The 14,025-nt window shown below is 38.1% G+C and overlaps 2 protein-coding genes across 2 annotated transcripts; both read right to left on the bottom strand.

Moving 5' to 3' along the window:
- Positions 1–11,741: 11,741 nt before the first annotated feature.
- LOC140008783 (uncharacterized) lies at positions 11,742–12,221 on the bottom strand. Its single transcript, XM_072053659.1, has 2 exons — positions 11,871–12,221; positions 11,742–11,786 (listed from the first exon to the last, which is right to left on the bottom strand). Exons 1-2 carry the CDS (start codon positions 12,219–12,221, stop codon positions 11,742–11,744), a joined length of 396 nt encoding a protein of 131 aa, XP_071909760.1.
- Positions 12,222–12,582: 361 nt separating this feature from the next.
- On the bottom strand, positions 12,583–13,647 carry LOC113693247 (uncharacterized). Its single transcript, XM_027211810.1, has one exon. It carries the CDS (start codon positions 13,645–13,647, stop codon positions 12,583–12,585), a length of 1,065 nt encoding a protein of 354 aa, XP_027067611.1.
- Between the last annotated feature and the right edge of the window lie 378 nt (positions 13,648–14,025).

Here is a 14,025-nt window from a genome sequence, read left to right as displayed (position 1 = left end):
AAAAAAAGATTGAAAATGGCATTTTTGTTTCAGTTTGTTTATTTTGATGTAAATTTGTTGTTTTTTATTATTTAGTATTTTATTATTAATTTTGTTAAATTACTTTTCAAAAAAAAAAGAAAAAAAAAAGAGGATTTGCGGCATGCAAGCTGCGTTTTGTCGCAGCTTGCAAGGAAAGGCTGGGCAGCCCCTTGGCTGCAAATTATAGAAGAAAGGACTGGGTTTTAGGGTTGGGCTCCCATATAAATGCTAAAAGGAAACAGCAGTCGCGGGTAGAGGGAGGAGACGGCAGGAAAAATTGAGAGCAAGGGAGAGAGCTGAAGTTCTGTGAGGAAAAGAAACCGAGAGTTGACGGCTGTAAGAAAGGCAGAAGGCAAAAGAAGGAGAAAAAGGAAGCGCGGCCGTGAGGTAGCAGAGGTGAAATCAGAAAGTAAAAACAGAAAGGGGAGGTCAGCTAGGCCTACGAGAGAGCTTGGAGAAACCAGAGAGGGCTGAGAGAGAGGGGCGACTAAGGTTTTAGAAGGAAAAGGATGCAGCTTTGTGGCGTGAGGGTCTGAAGAAAAAGGAGACTTTCTGAGAGGCGATGGCAGAAGGAAAAATAGAGAAGCAGAGGAGAGGCTGAGAGAGACTGAATCCTAGCAAAAAGAAGAGGAAAGGCAGCCAACGGAAGGAGGAAAAACAACGCCTCTACCATCAGCTTCAACCATCATTGAAAGGCAGTTCCACGGCAAGTCACTTGCTGCGATTTCCTTCTTGGTTTTCAGCTAAGGTCCAAGTTAATTCCTTTGTTTTTTTACTTACTTGTTTGATTTGTTTCTTTGATCTTTCATGTCTTGATGGTTGTTTTTTGGGATGGGTTTCACGTAGATTTTCTCTGTTCCTAGGTCCTTGTTTTGACCCCCCCAACCATAAATTTCCATTGCTGCGTATTAGTCATGTGTTTATGTGGGTTCTATATAGTCAGATGAACATTGGGCTGACTTGGGTTTAGGGGTAGCAGTGTGGGGTTTTCCTATGGTGGGGATATACGATGAATCTGTTTTTGGTTGATTTGTGAAGCCGCAGAAATTTTTCAGCTTTGCTTGTTTTTATTCTGATTTTTCTTGGTGCCTAAACCCAAAGGCTTTATGTTGAAGAGTGAGAAGGGTATTTGGTAAGCCGTTTGTTTGTTTTCAAGCTGTGTTTGGCTGGGATTTGCGCACGAAAGTCTGATGAAACAAGCAACAAGCTCGAAGCTTCTGGTTTGTTACAACAATTAGACAAAAACTGAATTTTCTTTGGGTAACTGAATTTCTGGTGTGGATTGTTTGCTCCTTTGAGCCTGTTTGCTGTGTCATTGATGCTGTGTATATGCTAGTTGCAATTTAAATCAGCAAGGTGTGGTGCCACAGTGGGTTACAACATGGCAAAGCCCTTTGTTGCGGTAATATAGGTAGACTTGGTTTTGTAGATGTTTGAAACCTTCAATGCTCCAATTTTATTTTTCTTTTGCAGATTTCATCCCTAGCTCCTCGTTTGACTCCTGAGGGTAAACAATGACATTTGGTTGATGTTAACAACATGGTTTTGAAGTCATAGCATTCATGTTTGGTTTGGTTTGAAGTTGTTCCACATCAATGCATTTCGGTTAGAATGGAAAACCGTAGCACGCATGGTTGGTCTTCCATTGCATAAATGTTTTCACTATCCCTTCGTTGATTGCTTTCCTATCTTGCTTCAGTTTTTCTGTTTACAAACACTAGGTGGGTTGGTTGATGTTTTGTTGATGTTTCAGTTGGAAATGAGATGTTGTATAATGCAGAAGGAAAGAAATTTTCTGAAGGTTGCGATTGTTATTGCAGAAACTCTCTTCACGTTGCTTTGCATGAGTTGCATGAAACAATTTGCTAAAATTGCACTTTAACTCCTCTAATTCCCCTTTGTTGCACTAAGGCCCAATTATGGGCTGATTCCTTGCAATTGAGTCTTTGGCAGCATTAACGTTTCAATTCATTTGGCTTGTGTGTCTTCATTGGTTACCATGTTTTGCTGAGGTGATATTTAATGCATGGATTTGTGAACCTTGTGTCTAAATGAGCTTGTGTTCGCCTATTTTCTTGAAATTTCTGAAATAATTTGGCTTTTGGCCTTTTTCTTGCTTTCGGACATTCAAAGTTTTCTAAAATTTTTCAATTGGCTTTGAATGGTTGATTTATACTTGCAATTGGGTCCTTGGCGGATCCCTTTATTGGAAACTATGTAGTATTTGATTTCATTTAAATTGCAATTAGGAGAGATTTGGTGACTTTGTTATACTTTACTATTTGAGGTACCGTGACTTTTTTATTGTTTTGAAGCCAATTTTCTTTCATTTGGACTCCATTCAAAAGGGGGCGGTATAATTTCTTTTATCCCTTTTTGTGTCTCTCCTATGTGATCTAATGTGCTAAGTGAAATTTGCATGTTTAATTTGCTTTCCTTGCCTCTCTTTAGTTCCTTTACTTTATTTACTCTTGCTTTTAGTAAGTTATTTTTTTAATGGGGTATGTGTACACCTCTTGGCTTGTAATAGTTAGGGATTTAATTATTTTATTCCTTTTCCCCCTTTTAGATTGTAGTAGGCCTTCCTCCCTAATGTAATAGATAGGGCTTGGAGGAGCATTCGATGAAGACCTATCGAAGTCATGTGCCTAGCTAGCAAATGTAATAGTTAGGGATTTAATTGTCTTATGTGTCTTGCATGCTTAGTTACTACGTGTTAATTTGCTTTGTTAGGGCCTTGCATCTAGTCGAGCATGCTAAATGTTATGTGCTATGTGTTTATAAGTGTTTGGCATGTCTACTCGCTTTCCATAGCTTGAATGAATGTGATGGATGAATGTACGTTTCCACTAGTCCAACGCTAGTCGGAATTCATAGAATGGGCTAGTCCAACGCTAGACCCTTAGGTATTTCCCCTCGTTAGTACATGTTTGCATGTTCATTACATGTCATGCATTCTTTTTAGTTTTATCATTTTGCATGCCCCTCGAACCCCTTTTCCCTCCATTTTAGGATTTTTGCATTTCATGCTAGTTATAGGGCTCATTTGCTTCAGAGTCCCCTTTAATATGGGATATAGACGAGTGTGGCTTTTTCTAAGCCTTAGCACGCTTGTATTCCCTCTATAAAAGGGCAAATTGAGTCACGATTTAGGTCTCCCCATACCCAATATACATGAATTCTCTAGGCTCATGCATTTTTAAATCCACTCTACCATTTTATACCCTCATCACACTTTCATTTTTTCTCCCATTTTGCACACGTGCACCTTTATGTTTCTTCACTTGCACACGAACACTTTTATTATCACTTGCACACATGCACTTCATATTATCATTTCACATACCGTACCTTGCCCACTCACGTGCACATTTTCATTTACATATTTATTGTCTTTTATTACTTTTTCAAACTCATGTCCTCACATTGCATACATGCATTCCATTCATTTGCATCCCACTCGCATTATTCGTGACTTTTTCAAAGGATCGTTATTGGGTTTCACAATTAATGTGATTGGCACCACTCAACCTTTGAAGAGAAATTTCCCCCAATACCTCTAGGTCTAGGGTTTGCATCCATGTAGTGCATCCAAATGTAATAAATTCTTTGGTTAAAACAAGAAAATCTTTGATTAAATCATGCAACTAGCCTTGGCTAGGTCAAAGGGGTGCCTTGGATTTTATCCTTGCCTTCCCCTTTGTCAAATGTGACTCCCGAACCTTTTTCTTTGGTTTACGTGGACTAGGAGTCGTTCAAAAGGGGTTTCTTACTACTTTTTCCTATTTTTTCTTTAAAAATTCATTTTTTGGTGACTTGGTATACCTTAACTCATTACCAAGTGGCGACTCCAATTTTTATTTCAAAAACCCTTTTTAAACTATAATTTTGGGTCAAATCGTCGCATTCTCAACCCCCCATTTAGACCCATTTTTTCTTTTAATCCACAATTCATTTTCCAATCACAAAAAGTACATTTTTTTAAACCATTTATTTATTTATCAAAAAATGGGGCGCGACAGTTAGTACACCTACCATGTGTTTGATGAAATGCTTGAACTTTGTTCATGGTTGTTTATGATGTATTAACATGTTTTAAACCTCTTTTGAGTTAGATTTAACACTTGATATGTTGTTTAAGTGAAAATCATGAGAGGATGAAGGTTGGATAAATAAATGAACTTGTGGACTGTTTTCTTTTTCCTTGGTTAATAGGTATTGGAAGGAAGGGTTTCTCCTTGATTTTTGTGGTTTATTTGCACCTTAATCATGCCTAAGAAACTTGACTAGATATTGGTTAAACTCATGTGTGAGTTGGAATGAAATTTAAGCAAGTAAAGTGGTTGGTTGGACCACTAGTGGACTGTTTTGGTTTCTCTTGATGACTAGACTGCTATGGTCATTCTAATCATGTTAATGTATTTCATTTTGAACTCCAATGGTACTAGGTGACCTAAATCCCTGTATATGAACATCGGAGGACTGATTTGGGTGAATTTGAACCAAAACAAATGAAGATAGTACCAAGAACTAATGTCGTTTTGCTTGAGGGTAGGACTGATCTAGAGTTGGAAAATCAGCCAACTTGTCTGAGATACTGGTATTGCTAGGAGATGAACTAGAGTGTGTAATTGGTACCTTGGAAAGCCCTTCGAGTCTAGTTTCCAACGCCACTGACGGGACCTGATTCTGACCTTCCTACAATGAGATATAGCCATTTTACCGAGACTGCGCGGGCGCCACTGTTTTACCCGCGAAGAACATTTTAAACTAGAATGAAACTTTTCTTTTGCCCAACTTTCTTGCATTTGTCAAACTTGTTTTCTCATGAATTTTTACTGCATTTTGGACCTAACTTGCATGGTGAATTGAGTAGATTTAACCACTCACTTGGTCACCTAATGAGCTCACTTTTGGCTTAGAATTGAACCTAGTTTGTTAATGATTTCACTCGTTGCCCTAGGATTGGGAAACGGTGGTGAACGTAACCAAGGAACTTGACGTTTGAACTCTACATTGCTTGACAGTTGAGTGTTCCAAGTACATGAAAATATTGACGTCGAATGTTCCTTACTTGAATAACATGCTTAGTTGTTTAAAGTAACCGCTCTTGAATTGATAACCTTTGGGACGATGATGTACTTTATCATACTCGATCCTTTGTAGTTCACTTCGTGATATTGATATGAGATGAAATGTTTTGCTTGCACTTGACTTGTTGGTCACTTGGGTGGTTATCCCACCGACTTATGTGTTACATGCTCATTATTGTTAGACAATACTAGGTACTTGAGTTCTTGTCTCATAAATAAGTGTGTACTTTATTGCACTTGATCTCACTCGACTAAACTTTGATATTTTGTTAAAATATGTACTGACCATTTTGTTATAACTGATATGTGACCGGATTTGCTAAAGAGATTTCTAATTTGCTCCAGTTCTTCTTATTTGATCAGGTTTCGTAACCATCCGATTTTCAACTGTTTGGACTTGAAATACTTTAATTGCTTAAAGCATGATATGTTGAACTTAATTGTGACTTGAACCTATTTAGACAAGTGTGCTCTTATGTATACTCAATTGACCCGACTTGACTAAACACTTGATATCTCCTTCACGCATGAACAACTAACTTGATTTGTATATTGACTTGAAATATCTGAAATACTTGAAAATATGAATTACTGGACATTACTTGACAATATAAATTACTGGACATTACTTGAGATTATGAATTAGTGGACTGTACTAGAATACTTGAGAATATGAATTACTAGACATTACTTGTGACTTGATTCTGGCTAGGCGAGTGTGTCATTATCACACTTGGCCTCCCTTTCTTGAATGATCTTGTACTCACTTGAACTTGATTAATCTGTACTTGTGTTTTTGCTTGTATTTGACTTGCAAGTACTGAGCAGCCGTATGTACTACACTCTATCCGAGTGGGAGGTACCTCTCATCCCGTCTCTGTCGCGCCCCATTTTTTTTAATAAGAAAAATAAAAGACGAGTTTAGAAAAATGGCTTTTGAATCAATTTTTTATTGGAAAATGAATTTTTGATTTAAAAAGAAAATGAAGAACATGGGTCTAAATAGAACTTGAAAATGTGACGATTTGACCCAAAATATAGTTTAAAAGGGGTTTTTGAATGGAAAATGGAGTTGCCACTTGGTATTGAGTTGAGGTGTACCAAGTCACCTAAAAATGAATTTTTTTTAAAAAAGTAGAAAACCCTTTTTAAACGACTCCAAGTTTATGAAAATCAGAGAAAAAGATTCGGGAGTCACATTTGAAGAAAGGGAAGGCAAGGATAAAAATCCAAAGCACCTTTTCGATCTAGCCAAGGCTAGTTGCGTGATTTAGTCAAAGATTTTCTTATTATTAACCTAATGATTTATCACATTGGATGTATTATATGAATGCAAACCCTAGACCTAAGAGGGTGTCGGGGGGTTGAAATATCTCTTCAAAATTTACTTGGTACCAATCACATTAATTGTGACGCCCAATAAAGACTCTTCGAAGAAGTCACGAATAATGCGAAAACATAAGACTCTAAGAAAAGGGAAAGAAAATAAAAATAATCATAATTATACAGATATACATGTTCTAAAGGAATGCATCATGTCGGGTACGGGGAACTAATGTTCATGACTCAATTTTTCCTTTTAATAGAGGGAATATGAGCGTGCTAAGATTAGAAAGCCAAACTCGTCCATATCCCATACTCAAAGGGTTTTCCTATCTAAACAAGCAAATGATCTAACATAGTTTCTAATTTTCCCCTAAATGACATGCAAATCTAATGTCATGTTTCATGCAAAGGGGTAAGTAACATATATATAAGGGAAAATATGGGGGAAGGGATATACGAATAAGGAGGGATGTCATGCAAAAAATGATAAAAGACCCTAAAAAGTGAAAATATGCATGAGATGAAGTGATTTTATCACACAATCATGATCTAACGTGCGGATGGTTCCTAAGGGTCTAGCGTTGGACTAGCCCTTAACTAACATTCTCTCACAAGCATTGGATTTGTAAGAGCTCGAAGGGAAGACCATGACTAGTATTGGACTAGCCACGGTAACGTACATTCCATCCACATAATTAGATATAATATTAAAAGCAAATAGGCATGCAAAACACATAGTTTCACATAGCACGTAACACATAAGCATGCTTATCTAGATGCAGAATCCTAGGGAAAGCGATTAAACACATAGGCATATAGGCGCACACAAACACATAGCACACAAGCCCTATCTATTACAAAAGGGGATGCCTACTACAATCTAAAGGGGGAAAGAATTAGAAAAGTAAATCCTAACTATTACATTGGCTAGCTAAGACATGTCTTCAAGAGAGGCGCCAAAACCTAGCTATTACAAATTGGGGTTCAAATGCCCTCAAATGACTTGCCAATTAAAGAAGGCGAAATAAAAGACAGCGAAACAGGCAATTAAACACTAATATAATGAAAAGCGAATTAAAGCATGCATATTCACACAAAAACATGTAGGAGCACGTAGAAGAAATAAAATCAAGGAGATAGAGGGTACCTCCCTTGAGTTAGGGCCCTAATGGAGCGAAATTACTTATTTACCCTCCAAAACAATAAAAATGTCAAGGTATCACTTTAATTAACGAATAATCACACGAAATTGAATCACTCAAAGCATTCCAAGGAAAGTAAACTACTCATATTTAACCAATTAAGATAAACAAGGACCCAATTGAAAGATTAAAGAAGCTAAAGGGGCCAATCTAATTGATTTTTCCCAATTTTAGGCTTTAAAAGCATTAGATGGGAATTGGGGGGTTAAAGTGTAAAATCAGAATTATTTCATGCATGTTACGAAGCTTCATCTTCTTCATTGGGTTTTACAACCTTTCCAGCCGCCATTTTTAAGCTTATTCAAGCAACACTCACAAAGTTCCAAGCCAAAACCAGCACATTTATTCCCAAAACCCTTAAACTTCATCACTCATGTAAACATAAATTCATCCTTGTTAGAAGAAACCACACAATAGCCGAGAACATATGAATCTAAAAGACTACAATCTGTTGGGTTCATCTTCTGCAATTGTTCAGCTCATTCAACCCAGATGTCTCATGCCATCTCAAACTAGAACCAGTAAACTCATCAATTGAGATACATTAGAAACCGTAACCCATTCTAATGAACATCCTCAGCCATTGAAAAACCACACAAAGGACAATAACATGGAAATCGCAAGGCAAGGAAAATGAAATGAGCTTCTGATGGAACCAACAGTGATATCATCAGGAGCCAAAAACAACAAAAGTTCCCAACCACGTAACCAAAGAAAACATACCAAACCCATACACTAAACCATTACAAGATGCAAAAGACTGCAAAACAGAAGTGAAAGAACCAACAAAATGACGGCAACAAACAAGGAAATCAGCACATCTGAACAGCGCAAGAAAGACTGCATTTTTTAACGAAAATCTGAACTGAACATTTCCAAAATACAGAAATATCACCATGAAAGTTAGCCTTCCTAAACCTATTGCCCAAATGCCAGATTAAGTACCCACAACAGAAACTGAATTCTGAGTTGGGAAGGAGTGACTTGCAGATTCGAATTCATTCACAAATCTTGAGTTCGTTATTAACCAGGAGAAAAACAGTAAAGCTCTACCCAACATGTCATAAAAAAGAACTCAGATGCAGCGATATGGAGCCAAAATCTGAATCAATCAACGCATGGAAAATGAAAGAACCGAAAGAAGGAAGACAAATCATGAGCACAGAATCAAGGATCGAAACTTTTGGTTGCGGAGGAGGAGTATGTGCAGGCAGAGCAGGATAAGAGAACAAGGTTACCTTGAGGGATGATCGAGCGCCGCAGTAGACCAACGAGACCTGCCGCAACCTGGATGAAGGAAACAGTAAGTGAAGGTATGGGGATCCGGCAACCCCCCGTTCCTTTGCTCCTTTTCCAGTTTTCTTTTCTCCACTGCAAGGCTTTCTTGCTCTCACAATTTTCCTCTCGTCCTCACAAACTTTCCTCCCTTCTGAATTTTTCTCTGTTATTCTTATCTTACCCTTCCTTCTTTCTAAAACTCTCGGCTTTTCCTTTCTATCCAAACTCCGCCACCCCCTAGCCTCACAGCTGCCCCCCTTTTATATCAGACAATCCCTTAAACCCTCAACCCAATGGCTCCAATGGAAACTACCTTCAGCTGCTCACCTCTCGGACCCTTGGATTATTTTCCATCTAGGTTATTTCTTGGCTCTTAGATGAATGCCAAGTAATTAGTATAAGGATCATCCAATGGTAAACAAAAAACTAGGAAAAATGGTAGAAAAAGGATGGGGCTACGATGCATGTTGTTTCTGTACCTGATGCATTTTCATGAAATAAAACAACGCGCGTGAATCGGCACGCGCGCGTGGGATCTTTTTTTTTTTTTGCAATGAAATAATTTTCTTAACAAAATTAAAATAAGTTAAGCAAAATTAAAACCCAAAAATTAAATAAATAAAATAAATAAAAAGTTAAAATTTTGGTGTCTACAGTTTGCCCCTCTTTGTCTGAGTTTTGGAAAAATTTGAGACAAAAAAATAGACACCAAAATACTTACCTGTGTTATTCGGCTGCAAACTATTCGAACGACTGATGCGTTAGAAATGGGGCCTGACCCCTTTGACAAAATTTTAAAATGGGACTGACCCAAACAGAAATTTAAACGGGACTGACCCGACAGGAAATTTAACACGAAACTGACCCTAACAGGAAATTTAAAATCGAGATTGACCCGGACAAAAATTTAAAATTGGGACTGACCCGAAACAGGAATTTAAAATCGGGACTGACCCGAGACAGGAAACTTAAAATCGGGACTGACCCGAAACAGGAATTTAAAATCGGGACTGACCCGAGACAGGAAACTTAAAATCGGGACTGACCCGAACAGGAAATTTAAAATCGGGACTGACCCGAGACAGGAAATTTAAAATCGGGACTGACCCGAAACAGGAAACTTAAAATCGGGATTGACCCGAAACAGGAAATTTAAAATTGGGACATTCCAGTATACTTACCTTTTGATCAAATTTGCTTGCAACATTTTCGATCCGCCTTTGTTCATTGGAGAACTCTTTCCGACACCGATTCTAGTGCGAGGTGTGATTGCTTTCATCTGTGCATGCAATTTTTCTGGAAAAGAGAAAAAACAAAGAAATTGCCACCATCATTTGATCCGTTTTGCTTTGAGAATCGTGTAAACATAAGTTTTTTTATGCCTTTGTCAACTTTTGCTGTGGCATTTTCCCAAGCTGACCATGTATGCACTTGCCATATCATGAAACCTACGTAATCAGCTTTGCTGGATCTCAACCATTTCCAAAAGAGGATTGAATCCAAGTATGCTTCGAATAAACCATGGGGATCGTCATTCACCAAAATTTAATGATTAAAAAATGATGTATGCAAGGTAATTTCACATGTCATGCAGAAATGAATATGCAAAAGAATGCAGACACAACCAACGGTGCTTAAACCTACAAAATGCCATGAATACAAGCAATTGAGAAAAAATGAGCTTTATAAAAAGGTATTTTGCAGAAACACAGCTTTCGGCCAACAGATGTCATATTCGAATCTTTGGATATCTTTGTTCTGGAATTCAACATTGGCAGACGCATTACAAAACAAAGAGAAATCCAAATGAACCAAATCACCAGCTATTCCTCCTCGTGCTTGCTTGCTGCAGAACCCTACCTTAGCGCCCTTTCGGGTTTTCACCAAGGTTGCCCCCACCTCTTTTTGTTTGGTTTTGTTTTTTTCCTTTTCTTTTTTTTTCTCTTTTCTCTTCTTTTTTCTTTTCTTTTTCTTTTTTTCTCTTTTCCTTTTTTTTTGTTTTTTGTTTTTTTCTCTTTTCTTTGTTTTTGTTTTTTTGTTGTTGTTTTTTTTTTTTATGTGCCCTTTCGGGTTTTCACCTAAGGAACAATAGAAAATTTCAACCATGATCGACTCCGGAATGTGAGTTGAAAATTGCTGACATCAGTAAAATGCGCTTCCCTTATAAGCTTAGGCGAAGGTATTATGGATATCACTTGCCAGTTGATTAGCGAACCCCTAATAGAAATACAGCAAGTGATGAAAGTCAGGATTTTTGGGCTTTTGTAATGAGGTCAGGTGGAGTGTTTTTCAAGAAAAGTTGAGGCTTGAAAGCAAAAAAATTTTTTTTTGATGAGAGGTGTGAAGTAATCTGAAATTGCATTATTTTGAAATTATCTCCAATTTTTGAATGAAACCGAGGAAAATTTGCCCCAGTTTGATTGGATTTTTCTCTCTTTGCTTTTCCTCATTTTTTGCATTTTTCCTTGAAAACTTAAATTTGCCCCAGTGTCGGGTTTTCCTTTCCCTTTCCTTTGTTTGTTTTTCTTTTCTTTTCCAAAATAAATTTGCCCCAATGTGGGGTTTTCCTTTCCTTTTCCTTTTGGATCATCTCTCTTTCAAAATAAATTTACCCCAGTATGGGGTTTGCAATTCTCAGGGATTGCCAAACGAAAATTATTATTCTGATAGCTCAAAAGGGATGACTAGGGATGAAAGGTTTTAATTGAAAAGGAAGATGACCTGACTTTTGTCTCATCACTTGCGTGACTTCTAAAAGAAATTTGTATAATCAAATAAAGAACTTCTTACACATGTCTGAGTTGATAGGTTGAGGGAATGTCTATCCATCCATCTCTGCCAAAATGAGTGCTCCGCCAGGTAATACCTTTTGAACAATGAATGGCCCTTGCCAATTTGGAGCAAATTTGCTTTTGGCCTCATCCTGTACTGGCAAAATTCGTTTTAGCACTTTGTCGCCTTCCTCAAATGTATGCAAATGGACTTTCTTGTTATAGGCCTGGGCCATGCGTTTTTGATAACATTGGCCATGACAAGTAGCATTAAGCCATTTTTCATCAATCAAGGACAGTTGTTCATAACGCTGCCTTATCCAATCAGCCTCCTCCAACTTGGTCTCCATTAGAATACGCAATGAAGGGATTTCGACCTCGGTAGGTAGCATAGCTTCCATTCCATACATGAGCGAGTAGGGAGCTTCCATTCCATTCCATACAGCTTCCATTGATGTTCGGATAGAAGTTCGATATGCCATTAGTGCATAAGGGAGCTTTTCATGCCAGTCACGGTGCCTTTTAGTCATCTTGCGAATGATCTTCTTCAATTCTTGTTTGCGGCCTCTATGGCTCCGTTCATCTGCGGTCTATAGATGGCAGAGTTGCGATGTCTGATTTTGAACTGTTCGCATAGCCCGTCCACCATGTCATTGTTGAGATTCTTGGCATTGTCTGTAATCAATGTTTCTGGCACCCCAAATCGGCATATGATGTGATCTCTTAAGAAATTCGCCACCACTTTCTTTGTCACGTGCTTGAATGATTCTGCTTCGACCCACTTGGTAAAGTATTCAATTGCAACCAATATAAATTGATACCCATTTGAAGCAGGAGGATCAATTGTGCCAATCACGTCCATAACCCACATTGAGCAGGGCCATGGGGCAATTATGCTATGCATTTCAGTGGGAGGAGCGCGTATAACATTGTCATGCACTTGACATTAATACATCTCCGGACAAAGTCTATGCAATCATGCTCCATGGTAAGCCAAAAGTACCCGGTTCTCATTATTTTCTTTGCTAACAAATGCTCATTCATGTGAGGTTCGCAAACACCGCTATGCACCTCTTTCATCATGTATTGAGCTTCATCTTCATCGATGCACCTTAAGAGGCTCAAATCTGAGGTCCTTTTGTACAATATCTCTCCATTTAAGAAAACCTTCGAGACCATTCTGCACAGGAAACCCTTGTCATTTGCACTAGCTTTTGGAGGGTAAGACCCGGTTTTAATGAATTCCTTAATATCATTGTACCAAGGGCTTTTGTCAGATGCTTTGTCTACGACCCAACAATGAGCAGGCTTGTCTTGAAGTTGAATTCGGATAGGCTCGATTTCTAATTCGTCCAGATATTGTATCATAGAAGATAAGGTGGTTAAGGCATTGGCAAATACATTTCGGGCTCGTGGGAGATGTCTGAATTCCAAACTTTGAAATTGTTTAGCCAAATTAAGCAAATTACAATGGTACAGCAAGATCTTTGAATCTTTGGTTATCCATTGCTTCAACGTTTGGTGCACGAGTAAATCTGAATCACTGAAGGCTATTAACTCTTTAACTTCCATTTCCAAAGCCATTTTAAGACCAAAAATACAGGCTTCATATTCGGCCATATTGTTTGTGCAGGCAAATTGCAATTTAGCAGCTCCAGAGTAATGCTTTCCTTCTGGGGATACAAGAACTGCTCCTATTCCGGCACCGAAAGAGTTAGCCGCACCATCGAAAAATAACCTCCATTCAGGGCACCACTCGCTCATATCTTCTGCAGCACCAACAAGTAAAACCTCCTCATCAGGGAAATAAGTATGGAACGGTTGATAGTCATCGTCGTTTGGATTTTCTGCCAAATGATCGGCTATAGCTTGTCCCTTGACGGCCTTTTGCGAAGTGAAAACAATATCAAATTCTGAAAGAATCATTTGCCATTTGGCCAGACTTCCAGTTGGCATCGGCTTCTCCAAGAGGTATTTCAAAGGATCAGAGCGGGATATGAGATAGGTAGTGTGACTTAGCAGGTAGTGCCTCAACTTTTGAGCTGCCCAAGCCAATGCACAGCAGCTTTTCTCAATACATGAATAATTAGCCTCATATTGGGTGAATTTCTTGTTGAGATAGTAGATAGCTTGTTCTTTCCCTTCAGAATCATCGTGTTGCCCCAAAACACAACCTACTGCTCCGTCGAGCAAGGATAAGTGTAGACACCAAATTTTCAGCGTTTTTAGTTTTTTAGTTTTTATTTTATTTTATTATTTTTATTTTTAAACTTTAGCATAGAATTTCTCGGGAAAAAGAAAAGCATTCAAAAAATATGCTTTAGTTGTTTTGAT

Source organism: Coffea arabica, chromosome 6c, assembly GCF_036785885.1.
Source record: "Coffea arabica cultivar ET-39 chromosome 6c, Coffea Arabica ET-39 HiFi, whole genome shotgun sequence".
NCBI classification, from domain to species: domain Eukaryota; kingdom Viridiplantae; phylum Streptophyta; class Magnoliopsida; order Gentianales; family Rubiaceae; genus Coffea; species Coffea arabica.
Note: the sequence above shows the minus strand (reverse complement) of the source record. Positions and strands in the feature narration are given on the sequence as shown.

Coding starts and splice junctions, on each gene's coding strand:
- LOC140008783 (XM_072053659.1), bottom strand. CDS start 12,221: ATGACTAAAAGGCACCGTGACTGGCATGAAAAGCTCCCTTATGCACTA. Junction 11,787..11,870: donor CATTTGAGGAAGGCGACAAA/GTGCTAAAACGA, acceptor ATTGTTCAAAAG/GTATTACCTGGCGGAGCACT.
- LOC113693247 (XM_027211810.1), bottom strand. CDS start 13,647: ATGCCAACTGGAAGTCTGGCCAAATGGCAAATGATTCTTTCAGAATTT.